The 21016-nt window shown below is 42.2% G+C and overlaps 1 protein-coding gene across 1 annotated transcript in view; it reads left to right on the top strand.

The window, feature by feature from the left end:
• EFHB (EF-hand domain family member B) overlaps nucleotides 1–20565 on the top strand; it is a 52075-nt gene extending 31510 nt beyond the window's left edge. The window contains exons 10-13 of the mRNA XM_007530028.3: nucleotides 7143–7350; nucleotides 11719–11922; nucleotides 14769–14950; nucleotides 20339–20565. Of these exons, the coding sequence (XP_007530090.2) occupies nucleotides 7143–7350; nucleotides 11719–11922; nucleotides 14769–14950; nucleotides 20339–20512 (768 nt within the window). The 3' untranslated portion in view covers nucleotides 20513–20565. The remainder of the gene's footprint in view (nucleotides 1–7142; nucleotides 7351–11718; nucleotides 11923–14768; nucleotides 14951–20338) is intronic.
• The last annotated feature ends 451 nt before the right edge of the window (nucleotides 20566–21016 follow it).

Raw genomic sequence — 21016 nt, 5'->3', positions numbered from 1 at the left:
CCCTGCCTGGCCCCCGAGGACTCTCCCACCAGGAGAGTTGCATTCCCACCAGCAGTGAAGCAGAATTCCTTATTCTCCACAACCTTGCCAACACCTGTCATTTCCTGATTGGTTGATGGAAGCCATGCCCATTCTCTCAGGTGTGAGAGGACACCTCAGTGTGGTTTTAATTTGCACTTCTCTAATGATAAATTCAGTGGAACATTGTTTTATACAGATAGGTCATTTAAAAAATTATCTTAATTTATTTATTGGATAGAGACAGCCAGAAGTCAAGGGTGACAGAGAGGGAGGGAGAGAGACACCCGCAGCCCTGCTTCACCACTTGCAAAGCTTTCCCCCTGCAGGTGGAGACTGGGGGCTCGAACCTGGGTCCTTGGGCTTTGTAACATGTGCGCTCAATCAGCTGCTCCAGCACCTGGTCCCAAGAGGAACATCTCTTCATGTGTCTGTATTTCTTTTTTTTTTTAATTAATTTTTTATATTTATTTATTCCCTTTTGTTGTCCTTGCTGTTTTATTATTGTAGTTATTATTGTTGTTATTGCTGTCATCGTCGTTGGATAGGACAGAGAGAAATGGCGAGAGGAGGGGAAGACAAGGGGGGGAGAGAAAGACAGACACCTGCAGATCTGCCTCACCGCCTGTGAAGCGACTCCCCTGCAGGTGGGGAGCTGGAGGCTTGAACTGGGAGCCTTACGCTGGTCTTTGTGCTTTGAGCCACATGTGCTTAACCTGCTGTGCTACTGCCCGAGCCCCATCTTCATGTGTCTGTGGATTATGTGTATCTCTTCTTTAGAAAACTCTCTGTTCAGTTCTTTGGCCCACTTTTTCATTGTTTTTTTTTTTTTTTTTTTTTTTTTTTTTTTTGTAGATTTGTACCAACTCTGTCCAGATGTTGGATATCAGTGGCTTGTCTGGTGTGTGATGAGAAAATATCTTCTCCCATTTAGTTGGTTGCCTAGTTACCCTTGTGTAGTTTGTTTTTTATGTGTGGAAGCTTTTTAGTTCCATGTAATCCCTTTTATTTACTCTTGATTTCATTTCCCATGCCCAAGAGGCTGAGTCTCCAAATACATCTTTGATCTGAAGGTCCCACAAAGTTTCACCGACATTTTCTTCTATAAGTTTTAGAGTTTCTGGTCTAATATCTAGATATTTAATCCATTTTGAGTTGACATTGGCGTGTGGTGTTAGGTGGTCGTCTGGTTTCATTTCTCTGCATGTGGCTGTCCAGTTTCTTCAGCACCATCTGTTTACCCCCTTGAATGTTTTTGGTCCCCTTGTTATATATTAGGTGGTTGTATACATGTGGGCCCATTTCTGGGCTTCTAGTTCTGCTCCACTGATCCAAGTGTGTGAAGTGTTCCATTTCCCTGTTTAAATATCTCGATTGGGGGAGCAGGGGTTTATCCGGAGTCACCATGCTGGGGTATTGTCCCTGATGTCAGTATCATATCTCCCTGCTGTTGTTCCAGCCTCTGTGGGGTAACAGCATTGGGAACTCTAGAAGTCACAGTTATAAATCTCTGAGTTTCTAGATGATGTTTTCTTTTAAACATTTCTTTGTTGCATAAACTCAGACCCGGAAGTGGTTCAGCTCAGCCGAGAATCTCTCAATTTGCTGCCAGCCCTCCCTAAGCACAGGTTGTTAGTCTTGGGAATTGCTCCCTCACCAGCTTTCCTTCCTTCCTCCCTCCTTTTCCTTCTTTCTTACTTTTTTTTAAAAAAAAAAATTAAAATTTTTTTTTTTTAGTTTTTATTTATTTATGTATTTATTCCCTTTTGTTGCCCTTGCTGTTTTATTGTTATAATTATTGATGTCATTGGTGTTGGATAGGACAGAAATAGAGAGAGGAGGGGAAGACAGAGAGAGGGGAGAGAAAGACAGACACCTGCAGACCTGCTTCACCGCCTGTGAAGCGACTCCCCTGCAGGTGGGGAGCCGGGGGCTCGAACCGGGATCCTTATGCCGGTCCTTGCGCTTTGCGCCACCTGCGCTTCACCCGCTGCGCTACTGCCCGACTCCCTTTTTTTCTTTTCTCCCTTCCTTCTCTCCTTCCTTCCTTCTTCCTTCCTTTCTTCTTTCTTTTCTTCCTTCCTTCCTTTCTTTCTTCTTTTTGTTTTTTAACAGTTGTTTCATGACTCAGACCCAGGAGTGGTGTGCCCAGCTGTCACTCTCCCAGTTTGGTGCCAACCATCCATGAATTGCCTTTGAGTCCCAGGAATCTCCTCTCTCTCACTCCTTTTCTGTTCGTGAGCCGCACATGTCTGTACCCACTTGTGGCTTGGTGAGTTTCCGCAATGCAGGCATTAAAGCATGTGTAACTTATCACAGCTGCAGAATAATATATTGTTAGCTTGCTTTCTTCACTTAGGTCAAACTGCCCAAAACCCACAAGCAGAATCTCTTCTTCCTTCAGACTGAGTAGGATAGATTTGATATCTATATCCTGTACACCATAAAAAATGGAGTTTCCATATACCCCCCCCCCCCCAGAAGTTTCACACCTTCCTAGGACAGTATAACTTCTGACTCCCCTTAGAAAAAGGGAGATGTTGGTCCCTCAACTAGTTATGTTTCTCCTTAGAACAACTGGGATTGGGGGTTGGGGAGGGCAGATTGGGCAGAGACTGCATGCAGTTCAATAAAACAAACCACTTAATGCTAATTTTTTTTTTTTTTCTTATTGTCTTTACTGGATAGAGACAGCAGAAATCGAGAGAGGGAAGGGGATGTCGGGAAGGGAGAGAGCTAGAAAGACAACAGTCACACTGCTTTGTCACTCAAAGAGCTTTCCCGCTCCAGGTGGGGACCAGGGGCTCAAACTCCGGTCCTTGAACATTGTAGCATGTGCACTCAACCAGCCACACCACCACTCAGCCCCCTACCTATATTTTCAATCCACATTAAGCCCTGTATTAGCAACAAAATCATTATTACTGACAACATCTATTAATATTTCACTACCAGACACCTCTTGGGAACCAAGATTCCCCACACTGCTTTTCAGCTAGGATTGTGGGACATTCATTTTTTATTGACTTGGACTTGCAGCAAAGCATTTATCTATAAAGGAGTCTACTTTAAACTGGAGGATTTACAGCTGCACTGTCAAGATAATATGTTTTAAATTCTCATTCTGTTTCAACATAGGGACTAGAGATATTTTCCAGGGCCACAGACCAGACTGCCGGAATTTATCCAGTCAGCTTCTCATTCTCTAGGGGTTCACCTTCATTACCATTGTAAATTTAGTCCTGCGCCTACCAGCTGAATGCTTGTCGATGAGTCATTTATGGCTCCCCTTGGGAAATCTCTCTTACGAGGACCAAAATTCCCTGATGGCTGTCAAAACCTACTGCAAAAACACAACTTGACTGTCATCTCAGAATGGATTTAAGGTTTATCTGAGAAACTGTAAGGGGAACTAAGGGGTAAGATGTCCCAGTTCTTGTGAGCAAGCAGTCCCGCACGGGCTTTGCATGCGTGAGGCCACGGCTAGATTCCTTGGCAGACTACACTGCTCTGGCCTCTTCCGCTCTCTAGTAAAATTAAAAGTATATATATCTTAGAAGATGTCCCAGCATTTGTCATCCTTAACAAGTGCCACATGTACTGCCACTCCTCTTAAAGGAATCAGTTTCTGCCTGGAGTTTATGTAAATTTTCACTCCTTTGGCACTCAGGTTAGGGTGTGCCTTACCTTTGACTGTTATCTGGAAGGAGTGAAAATGTACTTCTTTCTCTTCTACAAAGATGAGTCTTTTAAAAGCAAATTTTATTGATTTTTTTCCCCACTGGTTTACAATACCATAAAGTTTCAGAAGTAAAGGTTCACATCTCTATTTTATTCATGTGATTTGTTAGTAAGAAAAAGAAGCAGACCATCACTATGACATCTGTGATATTGGGATCAAGCTCAGGGCCTGATGCTTGCAAGCTCAGTGCTCTAGCCACTGGGCAACCTCCCGGCTTCCTGTATCTCCGTGTAAGATCCGCCACATCCTCTACCAAAGTTCAAATGTTCTATTTCTATTAAAAAACAGCCCTCTTAAAACAAAACAACAAAAACAACCCTACCTACCCTGCTCACCCCCTTTCCACTTTCCATCCAGAAAGAAAGTCCAAGAGTTGGTTTTGCTAGTTCATTTGTTCCAGTTATTTGCATTCTGCATGCATGGAAACTTATATTCTGCTTCCTAACTTCACATAATCCTCTTGAGGTCTATACATTTTGTTAAAAGATAGCATGAGTTCATCTCTTTGTTGTTGTTTTTTTAACCTTAATACATCTTATTTAACCTAAAGTATTAGGAATGAGATTTAATTTTTTTTATTAGTGATTTAATAGTGGTTTACAAGTCCACAAGATTACAGAGGTGTGGTTCAACACGGCTACACGTCCACAGTCCTTGTCCTTTTCCTCCCCCCCCAAGGTAGCTACAATCGTTTCACAAAGTCACAGCAGTACTTTTACTACTTGTTTTTTTCGTTTCAACAAGCTCCTGTGTTTCTGGTTTTGTATATTGTACATATGAGTGATATTTGACTTGTGTGAAAATTCTTTGGATTTATTTATTTAAGATTAATTATTTATTTATTAGAAAGGTAGGAAGAGAGAGAGAGAGAGAGAGAGAGAGAGGGAGAGATTGAAAATGAACCAGATATCACTGTGGTCCATGTGCTGCTCAGGACCTCATGCTTGAGAGTCTAATGCTTTATCCACTGCGCCGCCTCCTGGACCACAAAATTCTTTGAATTTATGAGAGAGATTTCTTTGCATATTCTTCTTCTTCTTCTTCTTTTTTTTCCAATTATCTTTATTTACTGAATAGAAACCACCAGAAATCAGGAGGGGGAGACAGAGATGGAGAGAGATAGAGAGATAGCTGCAGTATTGCTTCACCACTTGAGAAGTTATCTCCCCAGCCCCACCATTTTATTTTAACCACTCATCTGTTGCTGGGCATCTGGGTTGCTTCCTAGTTTGGGCTGTTGTGAGTTGTCTTGCCATGAACATGGGTTTACAGAGATCTGTTTGGGTAGGTGTTGTGTTCTGTTGCACAAAAGTCAAGGATCTGGGGGGAGGAAGGTGGTGAGAGAGGGTGGAGAGAACACTGGGGGCCCAATGCATGAGAACTGAAGCTGGAGGTGGGAGTGGTGTGTGGACACCTATCATGGAAGACAAAAAATCACACTTATGTGACAACAGTCCTGCGTGTCACTATTTCCCTAATATAACAATTGAAATACCTTTTTGTTTTTTTAGATTAAAGTTCCAGAAGATGGCTCGTCTTCTAGAACACAAGTCTCTGCCTTACAAGAGACCCTAGTTTTTTTTTTTTTACCAGAGCACTGATCAGCCCTGGTTTATGGTGGTGCAGTGGATTGAACCTGGGACTTTGGAGCCTCATGCATGAAAGTCTCTTTGCAGAACCATGATGCTATCTCCCCCTCCCTAGTTTTGAGCCCTGAGACCACATTGGAAGACCATGAGTAGCGCCAGAGGGAGCTTCATGGAAGGAGGAAGAATGCTGAGACCCATTCTCTTTCTGTCTCTCTTCTCTCTCTCTCTCTAAATCAAAGGGATGAAACAAGTTGGACTTGGAAGCTCATCAGTGGTATTACACACACTGGGAGACCCGAGTTCACTCCCTAGTTTGGCATTTAAAAAGTGGGCCACTCCCGGTCACCTAGGCGACTGACTGTAAGCGTGTAACCTTGTAAGCGACTGTGAGCATGTAACCATGACCTCTGCAGGGCTCTTCCTAGTGCTGAGCTGCCCCAGAATGACAGGTGTTCTCAATACACTGTCCTGAGAGCTACGGTCCTCAAACCCACAGACGGCAGCTCTATCCTTGCACCTCAGCTCGCCCATTCTTGCCTTCTTCTCTTCTCCTTCTCTTTTCCTTTCCTTTCCTTTCCTTTCCTTTCCTTTCCTTTCCTTTCCTTTCCTTTCCTTTCCTTTCCTTTCCTTTCCTTTCCTTTCCTTTCCTTTCCTTTCCTCTTCTTCTCCTTCCTTCCTTCCTTCCTTCTTTCCTCCCTTCCTTCCTTTTCTTAAAATTTCTTTATTGGGGAATTAATGTTTTACAGTTCACAGTAAATACAATAGTTTGCGCATGCATAACATTTCCCGGTTTTCCACATAACAATACAGCCCCCACTAGGTCCTCTGCCATCATGATCCAGGACCCCCACCTCAGAGTCTTTTTTTAAATTTCTTTATTATGGAATTAATGTTTTACATTCGACAGTAAATACAATAGTTTGTACATGCATAACATTTGTCAGTTTTCCACATAACAATACAACCCCCACTAGGTCCTCTGTCCTTCTTGGATCTGTATTCTCCCCACCCACCCAGCCCAGAGTCTTTTACTTTGGAGCAATACGCCAATTCCAGTTCAGGTTCTACATGTGTTTTCTCTTCTGATCTTGTTTTTCAACTTCTGCCTGAGAGTGAGATCATCCCATATTCCTCCTCCTGTTTCTGAATTATTTCACTTAACATGATTTCTTTAAGCTCCATCCAAGATTGGCTGAAAACGGTAAAGTCACCTTTTTATAGCTGAGTAGTATTCCATTGTGTATATAGAACACAGCTTGCTCAGCCACTCATCTGTCGTTGGACACCTGGGTTGCTTCCAGGTTTTGGCTATTACAAATTGTGCTGCTAAGAACATATGTGTACACAGATCTTTTTGGATGGGTGTGTTGGGTTCCTTAGGCTATATCCCCAGGAGAGGAATTGCAGGATCATAGGGCAGGTCCATTTCTAGCCTTCTGAGAGTTCTCCAGACTGCTCTCCACAGAGGTTGGACCAATTTACATTCCCACCAGCAGTGCAGAAGGGTTCCTTTGACCCCACAACCTCTCCAGCATTTGCTGCTGTTCCCTTTTCTGATGTCTGACATTCTCACAGGAGTGAAATGGTATCTCATTGTTGTCTCTATTTGCATTTCTCTGACAATCAAAGACTTGGAGCATTTTTTCATGTGTTTCTTGGGCTTTTGGATCTCTTCTGTGGTGAATATTCTGTCCATGACCTCCGCATATTCTTTAAGTGGTAGATGTTGTGTACTCTTGTTTCTGAATACAGAACTCATGCTATTATTATTTTTTGTGGTTTGTATATAACAGAAGGGAGATGGAATGATAGATAAAGAAGAGCTACGAGAAGCTTGTGAGCAGAACAACCTTCATTTAGATGACACGCTTCTGGGCCAACTATTTGACTACTGTGATGTGGATAAAGATGGGATGATTAGCTACCTAGAATTCGCAAATTTTCTTTCCTGGAAAGATAAAATGCCACTGAAAGAATTTGAAAAGAAGGTCATTGTTAAAGGTATTAAGTTTTGAATTGTACTAAATTCTTTGATGGACTTTGAAAATGTCTTCATTTTGGGGTGAGCTCAACTTAAGAACTCTGCTATTATGTATTTTAAGATATATATGTATATATATTTTCAAATATATATGTATGTATAAGTATATATTTGCAAACTTATGTTCAGAAGATTTATGGAAGGATAGCTAAGTACTTGATAGCATTTATTATTTCCAGGGCGTCTTGCTAAGCTTCAGGGTATGTTAAAATTCACTTTTATATTTATGTTTTTATGCCTTTTGAATTTGGAACCATATATTATTTCAATTAATTAATCAGAAATAAAGAGCCAGAACATACCTTTGGCTTATGTGTTGTCAGGAGTTACACTAAGGACTTCATACATGTAGTCAAACAGTTTGATTCAGTGCCTCTCAGACTGCTGTCACCATGTGCTATTATTCTTCCAGAAACATTCATTTTTATGAATCATACAGATATTAGAGGTTGCTTAGGACTGTCATATGGTATGGAATTGAACCTGAGGCTTCAGGGATGCAAGTCCTCTGTTCTGATGCAGAGCTACTTTTTTTTTTTTAACCAGAGACCTGCTCAGCTCTGGCTTATTGTGGTGCAGGGGATTGAAGCTGGGACTTTGGAGCCTCAGGCATGAGAGTCTCTTTGCATAACCATTATGCTATCTACCCCCGCCCCAGAGCTACCTTTCTGGCCCTATATATTACTATTCACTTAAGATAAAAAAAAATTAAGAACAACAATAATGTTCTCAGATATCAAAATCATGAAAGATGGCCCCTCAGGGGATGGGGAAGAGACCTTCCCCTTTTTCCTGCCCCTCCTTTCTCCCTTTCTTCCCTGAGCACTGCTTGGTGATGTTGAGGATTAAACCTGGACCTCAGGCATGAAAGCTGGTCCACTACCATTGGCACTATCACTATGGCCCCTCAGAAAGCTATTTTAAAATCACAGTCAGTGTAACTAGCACCTGTCATCACCAGGAAAAAAACATGACAGTAAAATCACATTGGGCATAAGAAAATTTGATATTTTTTATTTTGTAAGAAAAACACCATAATGTTGACCATTATTTAAATATTTTCATGTTTGTGTCTATCTTCCTGCATCACTAACCATATGTAGATGTGTGAGCATATACGTATATGATTTAATCAAAGTTAAAATTACAGTGAATTTTTTTGACTTAAAAATTGGCTTTTAAATTTCTGTGTATGGTTTCTGTAAATCCTTTCATTTTCAGTTCCCTCATACTGTTGTATTATGAAGTACTAAACCATTTCCTCACTGTGAAATTTAGGTTGTTTCCAGATATTTTTAAACTCATGTGGGTAAATCGATACTGATGCTCAACTCTCAGAATGCTTTCTATTTCTATTTATAGCTCACTTCTTATGAAAGTTATTATCTCAGAAGTAATTCTGTATATATTTTCATTTTTGTTTTCTAAGCTATTTTACCAATGCGAAATTTTGTCAGCCAAGGCTATGAGAAGCCTTTATTTCAATCTTCTTACTACTCAGTATTAGTTCATATATTCTTATAATTTAGTTAGCATGGAATGATACCTTCTGTGTTTTACCTTTTATACCTTGATTACCAGAAACCATTAACTGGTAAATGTTGATGATACTTTATCGCTTTATTTCCTCTTGGAATATCTGTCTTAAAAAGTGAAGATACTTTGTCGTTACTTTTATTCCTGAGGCATGCCTTTTCCCCCCACTCCTGCTGAAGGCTAAAGAAAGGTCTTTCTTCAGCTACCATGGGAGGGGGTGGGTTATGGGGATTGGGTGTTGGGAATTTTGTGGAGTTGTACCCCTCCTACCTTATGCTTTTGTTCACTAATCCTTTCTTAAATAAAAAATTTAAAAAAAAAAAAGAAGAAAAAAAAAAAAGAAAAAAGAAAGGTCTTTCTTCTCCCACAAATACATGTTGGGCTTTATTGAGTTGGAAGTCATAAGGATTGTCTATAGACAACAAAGTTTTTTTTTTTTTTTTTTTTAAATTTTAACAACATTAAACTTGACACATACTCTCAGAAATAGAGGGTTAGGGTTTTCTCCTTGACATAACTAGTGGGGGAAAGCAGGAGACAGAAAGTTCACACCAGATTGTTTTGGGCTGTGGAAGTAACGCAGTTGGAATGTACATGCACCTCCTATCAGAGGCCCCGAGTTTGAGCCTTGGCACCCCTCTTCCCAAGCAAACTTAACAGCAATCATCCTTTCTGCTCCAGATCATTCCAAATTGTTCCTGGTTTAAGGACGTCCTGATTCCATTGGAATTCTTGAGGTTTTTCATTTTCGAAGATAGTGATCATTGGTCAGAAGGGGTTCAAAATGTCTTGTCAGGAAGTTGCATATATTAATTCTTTTTTAGTGTTGACACTGAGGAAAAGGGGGTAAATACTCTAAAACAGTGGCCTTTGAATAGTTTTCTGAGGAACTTTAACACTTTGTCCAAACCTCTGGATCTGGAACACGGAGCCTGAGTGCTTTTATAGTACCGACTGGCTGCGGCTAAGAGGCGGCAGGGCGCACGGCAGGGTGTAGAGTTTAGAGGGTTTCATGTGTTCTGATTTGCCTCAGTTTCCACCTCTCTCATATGGGGGCACACTTGGCAATCCCTGCTTGGTGTCCCCAGAACCCTGAGTCTTCTTCGAAATTGAAAGATCACAGCGCCCTCTAGTGCTGTCTGTGAAGCCACTGACTCTGTGAAAAAGATGCCAGGAATTTTCTCTTAGTTCAGAATTGGCTCTGCAGAGCAAACCTGTAGAAGATGATAGTCTTCCAATTTCAGTTCTGCGATAGGGTTTTTTTTTTTTTTAAATACCTGCTTGAAGGGAGTTATTTTTTTCTTATTTGTATTCACAATTAATAGTGGGTTACAAGATTGTTAAGATTACAGTATAGGGGGCCAGGCAGTAGCGTAGCAGGTTAAGCGCACATGGTGCAAAGCACAAGGACCGGTGTAAGGATCCCGGTTCCATCTCCTGGTTCCCCACCTGCAGGGGAGTCGCTTCACGAGCGTGAAGCAGGTCTGCAGGTGTCTGTCTGTCTCTCCCCCTCTCTGTCTTGCCCTCCTCGCTCCATTTCTCTCTATCCTATCCAATAACAGTGATAAACAACAAGGGTAACAAAAGGGAACAAATGGCCTCCAGGAGCAGTGGATTTGCAGTGCAGGCACCAAGCCCAGCAATAACCCTGGAGGCCAAAAATAAGGGGAGTAAAAAGGATTCAGTAACATTCCATACTATACCCATCACCAAAGTTCTGTGCCCTCACCTTCTGACCTCCCAAAGATAACCACCACAGTTCTCACAAAGTCTTAGAAACAGTTTACTTTTTAAATTTTTTTATTTATTTTATTTTTTGAGAGAGCTGCAGAGAGAAAGACAGAGAGAGAGAGAGAGAGAGAGAGAGAGAGAGAGAGAGAGAAACACAGAAACACACCAGTGCACTGCAGTGGTGTGGGGGGTTGAACCTGGGATTTTGGAGCCTCAGGCATGAGTCTGTTTGCATAACCACTATGCTGTCTCCCCATCTACAGTTTACTTGCTTTGCAAGTCCATATGTATCAGTTCTCTAGATTCCGAGCTGGAGTGAAGCCGTCCAACTGTTCAGTTGTTGAAAGATCTTTCATCTCTTTACTCACCTCGCTGAGCACATCCCTTCCAGTCCCACCAGATTTGTGGAGGGAGTTATTTTTATATGGTTGGTCCCAGTAAGCATAGTGAGTTCTAATTGCCTTTTCAAATGTTGCAAAAATAATTAGTTTTCTCTATGACCAAGTTTGCAGGGAATGTACAATTCCAAATAAGCCTCCCCTCACTCTTCCCAAAGACAGTCCTCTATTTATAAAAGAGTAGGAAGAAAGAAAACTACTAAATTTTCACATAGTCTTTAATTATTAGTCTCTATTTATCTTTAATATTTTATTTATTTTTAGGAGAGAGTAAGAAAGAGACACCAGAGCATGGCTCAGCTCAGTTAGCTGGCATATGGTGGTGCTGGGGATCAAAGCTAGGATTTCTGGGGCCTCAGACATACAAGTTTGACAGACATAACTCACTCTGTCCCAAGCCCTGGGTCTTTCAGACGTAAAAGTTGATCTTAGAATAAGGTAAGTGTAATAGAGAAAAGAAACGTTCGGTCACATTTAAATTTCCTGGTTTATGATATTACTTGGCATTTCACAGTGCCTGCTACCCATGGAGGAGAGTTTATACCCGTCCAGGCCAAATTTCCACTAGCAAAAAAGAGATTTTTTTTTTTTTTTTAAGAGATTCAACCATCAATGAACTTTTCTCTACACTCCCCCCCCCCCCTTTTCCCTCTTTGTTTAAAGGTAGAAAATCACATTGTGCGAACCTAACTGAGGCTAATGTGGAAGGATCAGAGCCAACCCTGCTGATAAAGCCTGAAGATATTGTCTTAAAAGAACCAGGACGTTCAGAAGAGACTCTCCGGACGCTTCAGAGGCCGAGCGATAGAGTCTCTCATGGCTACAAGACCACTTCTTCTGAGATTGGCGCCGCTGCTCCTTCTGTTTGTGAGCGTGTTCACATTAGTTGTTTGTTTTTATTTTATTTTTCCAGTCCAACAACTTTTTAAAAATTGATTTAACAATGATTGACGAGACTGTAGGATAACAGGGTTACAGTTCTACACAGTTGCCACCACCAGAGTTCTTTAATCCACCCCCTTCATTGGAAGCTTTCTTGTTCTTTATTGTTCTGGGAGCAGCATGGGCCCAGGATCATTATCGGGGTGCAGAAGGTGTCAGACCTGGGCAAAAATTAGTAAAGTTGTGGGCCCCTTGGAATATTCCTAAAATAGACCTAACTATACCTAAAATAGATCTACTACCCTTTTCCAAAATGGAGACCCTGAGTCTCACCTGCTATACTCTTACCTTTAGGTTCCTGATTATTAAAAATTGGTTCTGCTTTAGAACTTCACGCTTTTTCAGCCACCAAGTTGCAGATGTTACCAGGATGCCACATTATGTGTTTTAAAGGCTCAGCAAGCATGAAAGCAAAGTGTCTTTTGTTTACCTTTGCGTCGCCCCCAGCCTTTATATCCATCAGGTTGGGACTCTACCAAAGCTAGAGCTTTTCATTCAGTTCTGCATTCTAAGTCCCCAGGATGGTGGAGGAAGAGTCTCTCAGTAAATGCAGCTGAATTCAGTATCAATGATGACGTGCCAGTAAAGTGCGTCTCCCTCCCTGTATGAATAAGATTGGAACATGACAGATCGGAATCCTGGAGTGACACATTGTAGTAACTTAGACTGTAACAAGTTTCAGGAGACTTGCAGACCAAGTGATTCTTTGCACTGCACATGTCTGCTTTCAAATATGTGAAGACCTTACAGAACTGCTCTGCGAGTCAGTATTCCCCATCCATTTGCCAGGGCTGCCATAGCAAGTACTCTACACTGCATGGTTTAGACAATAACAATTTGCCGTCTCACAATTCTGGAGGCAAAAAGCCTGAGGTGAAGGTGTTGGTGGGTTTGTTTCCTTCGGAGGGCCTGAGAAAGCACTAGCTGCAACCCCCCTTTTAGCTTCTCTCAGTTCGCTGGCGATCTTTGGGGCTCCTTAGTGTCTACTGCGGCACCTGGACTGTTGCTTTTCTTCACATAGTGTTGTCCTCTGTCAGTCTCTATCTGTCTGTCCTCCGGTCATATCTCATTAGGGGCTCACCCTACTCCAGTACGACCTCACCTAAACATAACCAGTTACATCTCCAGGGACCTCATTTCCCAACAGGCTCACATCCGGAAGTAGGAGAGGTGAGGACTTCTGCTTATGAGTGTAGGGAGGGCAGGCCTCAACCCCTGACACCTCATCTCTCAACATCAAGCGTGATGACTATTCGTCATTCAGGCTCCTTTGTGTTGGTCAAAATTACTCTGAACAAGTGACATGATCAAGGAATATGTACTGTTCTTCTTGAACTGGGATTTTATAGACTTGCATTGCTGTGTGTGATGAGATCTTGCTCTACGCCCCTTAGAATGAATTTATCTAGTAGAAATTTAACTGGAGTCATATGGGTCAAGAGGTTTTAGTAGCCACATTAACAACAATAATCAGGTGAAATTAATTTAATAAGGTGCCTTGTTAGCACAGTAGGTAGTGCATCAGTCTCAATTTAATAGCAGATTATATGTACATATTGTATATATATATTGTACATTCTCAAAATGTTATTTCAGTTTGTAATGAATATAAATATGGTTAAATATTTAGCATTCTTATGGGGGTACAAAGCTTTTGGAAATTCATTGTATATCACAGTTGTAGCATGTCTCCCTTCTTTTTTAAAAAATATCTTTTGAGACCATAAGTTAATAGAAGTGTATATTAACACTATCCCCACCACCAGAGGTCTGTGCCCCTCCCCCCAAGTGAAGCTGAACCTCTACCCTCACCCTCCACCCAGAGATTTTTACTTTGGTGCCCTACTCCAAACTCAGGTAGATTCTGCTTTGAGTTTCTCTTTCTGTTCTTCTTTCTCAACTTCTGTTGATGAGTGGGATCATCCCATACTCGTCTTTGTCTTTCTGACTTATTTCATTTAACATAATTCCTTCTAGCTCCATCCAAGATGGGTCAGAGAAGGTGGGTTCATTGTTCTTAATAGCTGCATAGTATTCCTTTGTGTAAATATACCACAGCTTTCTCAGCCACTCATCTGTTGTTGGGCACCTGGGTTGCTTCCAGATTTTAGCTATTATGAATTGTGAATTATCACTACTACTACTTCTTCTTCTTCTCCTTCTCCTTCTCCTTCTCCTTCTCCTTCTCCTTCTCCTTCTCCTTCTCCTTCTTCTTCTTCTTCTTCTTCTTCTTCTTCTTCTTCTTCTTCTTCTTCTTCTTCTTTTTCTTCTCCTCCTCCTCCCCCCCCCTCCTCCTCCTCCTCTTTCTCCTTCTTCTTCTTCTTTTTGTCTCCAGGTTTATCACTGGGGCTCAGAGCCTGCACTACAAATTCACTGCTCCTGGAGGCTAGTTTGTCCCCTTTGTTGCCTTTGTTGTTTATCATTGCTGTTGTTATTATTGTTGTTGTTGGATAGGACAGAGAGAAATGGAGAGAGGAGGGGAAGACAGAGAGGGGGAGAGAAAGATAGACACCTGCAGACCTGCTTCACCACCTGTGAAGCAACCCCCCTACAGGTGGGGAGCCCGGGGCTCGAACCGGAATCCTTAAGCTGGTCCTTGTGCTTTGCTCCACATGCGCTTAACCTGCTGCGCTACTACCTGCCCCCCGCACCCCATGAATGACTGCTTCTAAGCAGTCACATCTCATATGCTCACTAACTGCTTCTGGCTGGAGGCTGCTATATGGCACAATCAGTTTCAGAATATTTGCCCTCTGTCACCTGTTTGCTAGGTGAGCCCGTCTGCGGTGTGCCAACCATTCGCTCTGATATTCCTGCCCCTCGGATTCGCCGTATCAGTGACAGGACTAATTATGGTGAAGACGGCAATGCCTATTCGTTACTACATCCTACCATCTTCAGCCAGAAAGGAGTGTCTGAGACAGACTTCTTCAAGACAAGGTCCAAAAAAGAGGTGCGACATATTTTAGGAGGCCTGAATGAAATTTCAGGGGTGGGGGGTTATGCAAAAAGACGCTCATGCCTGAGGCTTCAAAGTCCCAGGATCAATCCTTCCTCCACCCTCCCAGCCCCAGAATCCAGAGTTGAGCAGTACTCTGGTAAAAAAGAGAGAGAAAAAAAGAAACAAAGAAAGGGAGAGAGAAATTTCAGCTTCCTATGAACACACGGGGTGGAAATGTTTATCAGCAGCTACAACTTTAGATGTTTTAAAACCTAAGAATTTTTAAAAAATTATTTATTTATTTATTCATGAAGAATGATAGAGAAAGAAACAGATGTCACTCTGGTACATGTGCTGCCAGGGATTGAACTCCGGACCTCATGCTTGAGAGTCTAACACTTTATCCACTGCACCACCTCCCGGACCACAAGAATTTCTTTTTTTTCTGACCAGCCAGGGCCTTCTTACACATGCATGATACCATCACTCCTGGGCTGCTTCTTCGTTCAGATACAGAGAGACAGAGACGCTGCAACACCAGAGACGCTGCAACACCAGAGCCGCTGCTGGCTCCCTAGTGGTTTGGGGACTTGTACCTGTACCTTGCATATGGCAAGCCCCCTATCTGGTGAGCTATTCCTTTGCCCTCAAATTCCAGCTTTTTTTTTTTTCAATTAAAGAATCTATAACAATCCTCAAGCATAGAATTCTTGAGAATTGTGCTCAACTTGGTTGTGACATTTAGGTATAATTCTTTTTTGTTTTTGGTGCTAGATCTTTGTGGCTACATTGATCCCTTCCTGCTCACAGATTTCTTCTTCTTTTTTTTTTTAATTTAAGGTGGGGTGGAGTGTGTGTGTGTGTGTGTGTGTGTGTGAGAGAGAGAGAGAGAGAGAGAGAGAAAGGAGACCCAGTATGACACTATGCCACCATTCATGACTCATGAAGCTTCTCCTGGTGCCGTCATGGTGCTCCAATGTGGTTCCAGGGATCCACATTGTGTCCTTGTGTACAGTAAAGTATGCATTCTATGGGTGTCGAATTCTATTTTTCCAAATATTTATTTTAATCTCACAAGTTTTAGGTAGGCAGAGAGAGAGAGAGAGAGAGAGAGAGAGAGAGAGGGAATCAGAGCAGCACCCTGGCATATGTGGTATTGGGACTGAACTCAGAACCTCAGACTTATAAGTTCAGAGGTCTGCCATTGTGCCATCTCCTGGACCACTGTCTAATTCTTGAAATAGAATTTATCCATAATAGGAAACATTACATCTACTTGACCCACATATAAAAAGAAAGTTGCTTTTCTAAGACTTCAACACTATTTGTAGTTGAGAAAAAGGAAAAGCTCTGTCTCTTCCTTGTGTAGGTATCCTTAAGGTCTTGGGTTCTAGAAACAAAAAGCAATCAGGACGAGGACCTCTTTGCCACCTGTCCTTTGTAGAGCTCTCGTGAGTCTCGATTATCAACAACAAATGGAAGTATTCTTCCCTACCAGCACATCATATGTCAGCCCACGGACTTAACTTTCTTTAAGATTTTTATTTTATGAAAGGAGGGAGGGAGAGAGAGAGAGAGAGAGAGAGAGAGAGAATGAGAACAATACTTTTTGACATATATGCTGCCCAGGGATAGAACTAGGTGGTTTCATATGTGCAAGTCATTTCTCTTTCTTCCTTTCCCCCTCCCTCCCTCCCTTCTTTTTAAGATTATTATTTATTAATGAGAGAGATAGGAGGAAAGAGAGAAAGAACTATCACTCTGGTACATGTGCTGCCAGGGATTGAGCTCATGCTTGAGAGTCTCTTTATCCACGTGACACCTCCGGGACCACAGCAAGGCCTATTTTCTGACTGCTGAATCACCTCCTCAGCTGTGCCCCATCCCCCTCCCAGTGCTTAGGTGATGTTCAACCTAGGTAGGTAACAAAATAGCAACAACCAGCTAGGAGCCTGGCAGTGTGCACCTGGTAGAAAGCACACTTTACAGCGCACAAGGGTCTGGGTTTAAGCTCTTGGTCTTCACTTGCAGGGGGAAAGCTTCATGAGTGGTGAAGCAGTGTTACAGGTCTCTCTCTCTCTCTCTCTCATTCCTCATCCTTCTTGATTTTTCTCTGTCTTTATCCAATAGATAAATAAAGTTTAAAAAAGTACTTAAACCAACTTAAAAAAAAAGGAGCAATCAGCAAGCTGGGCTTCTGAGGATCAATGAATATTAAGTGTTTGCAATAATTTTACCTGTTCACCCCAAGAATAGACTTGAGAGTCTTGAGAAAGGCAGGGAGTGAGACAGTTTATTGGCTCATGCAGAACTGGGTGCTGGCCCTACCTGTGTCCACTATGTTGGCTTGTGCAAGCCAGAGACCACAGTCAAGTACTTATCCCCCCACCTAAGTCTGAAACTGCCCTGTTCTCCACAGATCTGATACACAGACTCACAGTCTGGTCCTAACTGGCTGAGAGAAGGGGGGCGGGGGTAGCACAGCAGGAATTCTTTTTCCTGAAAAGCACCTGATTGGGGGTAGGGCATGTGAAACACTGAGATAACACGTGTCCTATTCTAATCTGTATCTCTTAATCATGATAGTTGGTTTCAGACTTACTTTTTTAGTAGCAAATTATCGAAAGATAGGTGGCGAGAGAGTTAGAAAGAACCAGACCTCACTCTGGTGTTACATTTGCTCCTGAGGATGGAACTCAGCACCTCATGCTTGACAGTCCAGGACCACCTCCTGGACCGCCCTGCCACGTTTCTTTAAGGGAACAGAACAAAAGATGAAAAAGTTTATCTGGAACCAGAAATACCCCAAATTACCAAAACAATTCTGAGGAAAAGTGAACAAAAATGGAGACATCATGCTTTCTGACCTTAGATTCTACCACAAGGCTGGTAAGGTGAAAACTGCCTGGTACTGGAACGAAATAGAGCCGTGGATCAAACAGAATTGAGAGCCCCCAGTAAACCCTTATATCTATGGTCAACTGGTTTAGGACAATGGACCACAAAACATCAGATGGAGAAAGGAAGGTCTTTTCAATAAGTAGTGCTAAGAAAATTGGGTTGTAATGTGCAGAAGAATGAAACAGAGTCACCACACATCACCATGTGTGCATAAAAGTCAACTCCAAGTGAGTCAAAGACTTAGACACTAAACCAGAAACCGTCACATACATAGAAGAAAATACAGACAGTGGAGTGTTCCTTAATGTTTGTTTCAGAAACATTTTTGAAGACTCAAGTCCAACAGCAAGGAAAACAAAACCAAAAGTAAACCAATGGGACTAAAAAATAAAGTTTCTGCACCACACAAGGAATGACCAGACCACCAAGTCACAAAGACTCCCTCTTCAATGGGAGAGTTTTACAGTATCATACATCAGACAGAGGGCTAACAAGCGAGATATATAAATAACTCAACAAAACGCACAACAAGAAAACAGTCTTATTAAAAACCTAGTTGAGGACAAGACTGTTCTTCACCAAAAAGACCATCGCCAAAGATTTTCAGGGACATCCTTTACTTGCCACTGGTGCTGGGGGGAGGGGTAGAGCAGCTATACCTCAGGGCACCCAGGTGTTTTGTTCTGTGGCTGCAGCTGCGGGTAAGTGCTGAGGAGCCTCTGAAATTCAAGCGGATTTGTTTATGCTCTTAATTGCCCACAAGGTGATATCATTCCTAGGCAATCTTTTTAATTGTTAAGATTCTATGTAATAGATGTATTCTGCAGTTTTAGCTGTCAAATCTTTCCACGTTCCCATATCCTTCGTTGCCTTTTTGTTTTTTATGTTTCATAGCAAATATTTTTCCCTCTTCTCAATTGCTTCATTTTCTTCCCTTAAATATTTTATCCCATCTACCCATCTAGTATTTCTTCCCACTATTAGTTCTCACTTTTTCAATTCTTGCATTTTCTTTGGGACTTACACATGTTTTTTCCCTCCCCAGTCATCTCTTTTCATAATTATTGCTGTTTGTTAATAACCAAATTCACCAACGTGGGGGGAGGGCCTGTAGATAGCATAGTGGTTTTGCAAACAGACTCTCATGCCTGATGAGGCTTTGAAGTGACAGGCTCCTTTGCACCACCATAAGCCAGAGCTGAGCACTACTCTGGTAAAAAAACAAAAACAAAACAAAACAAACAAATCCACTGTATTTCAACATGTTTAGCTTTTAGTTTGCTCAGTTGCTCATTCATGGCCCATTTCTCTGGCATTTATATACTTAAACTACCTAATATTCACGACAGGTCAGCTTACGGGCACTTTATAAATGTCCCTATATTATTATCTTTTAAAGGTGTGTTACATATGGGAGACAGAGTGTTACATGAGAAAGAGAAGGGAAATGCGAACAAGTCAGTACTGTTCTGGGGCAGTCACAGCCGCCAGTCTCATGCTTACCCAGCTGAATTGTTTTCAGGCCATAATGTCCCTGTATTAAAGGCGAGGGACTAAGGGACAAGGGGTTTATGTGCACGCACCAGGTCACTGTGATGCAGTGACTGAGACGGAGTTCTGCTCAGCCAGTCTTCCACATTTGTTTTATTTTTATTTATTTCTCTCTCTCCATATAGGGAAGGAAAGACAGACACCTACAGACCTGTTTCACCGCCTGTGAGGCGACCCCCCTGCAGGTGGGGGCCCAGGGGTTGAACCAGGATCCTTACTCGGGTCTTTGTGCTTCAGGCCATGTGCACCTAACCTGCTGCACTACTGCCGGACCCCCTTCTCTTTATATTTTATTTTATGAGAGAGAGGGAGAGGGAGAGGTAGAGGGAGAAAGGGGGGAGGGGGAGAGGGAGAGGGAGAGGGAGAGGGAGAAAGGGGGGAGGGGGAGAGGCATGCTAGAGCACAGCTCAGTTCTGACTTTATGGTGGTGCTGGTGATTGTGCCTGGGTACTCAGACTCTCAAGCATCAGAGTCTTTTTGTAATACCATTGTTATCTCCCAAGCCCTAGTCTTCCATATTTAATTTACTTTTTCAGTGAATCTTGTTGCCTTTTCTTAAAATAGCTAGAAATCCTTAGGGTTAAAAGCAGTTTTATATATTGGCTCGTACAGTTGAACACCCTGATCTTCATATTTAATAAAATTATTGCTGAATTGAATACATTATAAGTTTGATAAGTTTTTCATCATATAAAATAAGCACATGCACACACTCATTTTCTTTTTATTTTGTTCTATTTTTTTTTACCAGAGCATTGCTCAGCTCTGGCTTATGGTGGTATGGGGGACTGAACCTGGGACCTGACAGAGCCCTCAGGCATGGGAATCTGTTTGCATAACCATTATGTTATTATACCCCTGCCACACACACTAATTTTCTTTGGGTGGATATTCATAGTCTCAGATGTTGTAAGAGGTGTAAAATTGTTCTATGATTTTCTTTTCTAGATAGCAGAGATATTATGTAATATTGGTGTCAAACTCTCTGAGGAAGAGTTTGAAACGGTATGGGATCTCGCATCAAAAAGACACCGCCGAGGAGAAGTCTGTGTTGAGAATATCAGAGATGTTCTGGATGAGCTGAGCCATGCGGACCGAATCAAGCGTGAAACGACCGCGTGACAGTCGTTGGTGTTCATTCATTCAAACAAATACATTGCTTACTGTGTCCAGTCTCTTCTGGTTATAGCTACCGCTAATAATTTAGTAGTCAGCGAGGGGACTCATGAATTAGGTGGTTTCCTCCAACACCCCCCCCCCCAACTCCCAAGGCTCTGCTTGGTTCTGGTTGGTGGTGGTGCTGGGGATTGAACCTGGGACCTTTGGTGCTTCAAGCATGAAAGTCTTTTTGGATAACCATTATGCTATCTGTCTCTTCAGGCCTGAATGAGGTTTGGAATAAAAAAAAAATTAAAAGGGAGTAGGGCGGTAGCGCAGTGGTTTAAGTGCACATGGCTCAAAGCTCAAGGACCGGCGTGAGGATCCTGGTTCGAGCCCCCGGCTCCCCACCTGCAGGGGAGTCGCTTCACAGGTGGTGAGGCAGGTCTGCAGGTGTCTGTCTTTCTTTCCCCCTCTCTGTCTTCCCCTCATCTCTCCATTTCTCTCTGTCCTAACAACAACGGCATC

The sequence above is a fragment of the Erinaceus europaeus genome, chromosome 21 (assembly GCF_950295315.1).
Source record: "Erinaceus europaeus chromosome 21, mEriEur2.1, whole genome shotgun sequence".
In the NCBI taxonomy this organism is placed as follows: Eukaryota; Metazoa; Chordata; class Mammalia; order Eulipotyphla; family Erinaceidae; genus Erinaceus; species Erinaceus europaeus.
Note: the sequence above shows the minus strand (reverse complement) of the source record. Positions and strands in the feature narration are given on the sequence as shown.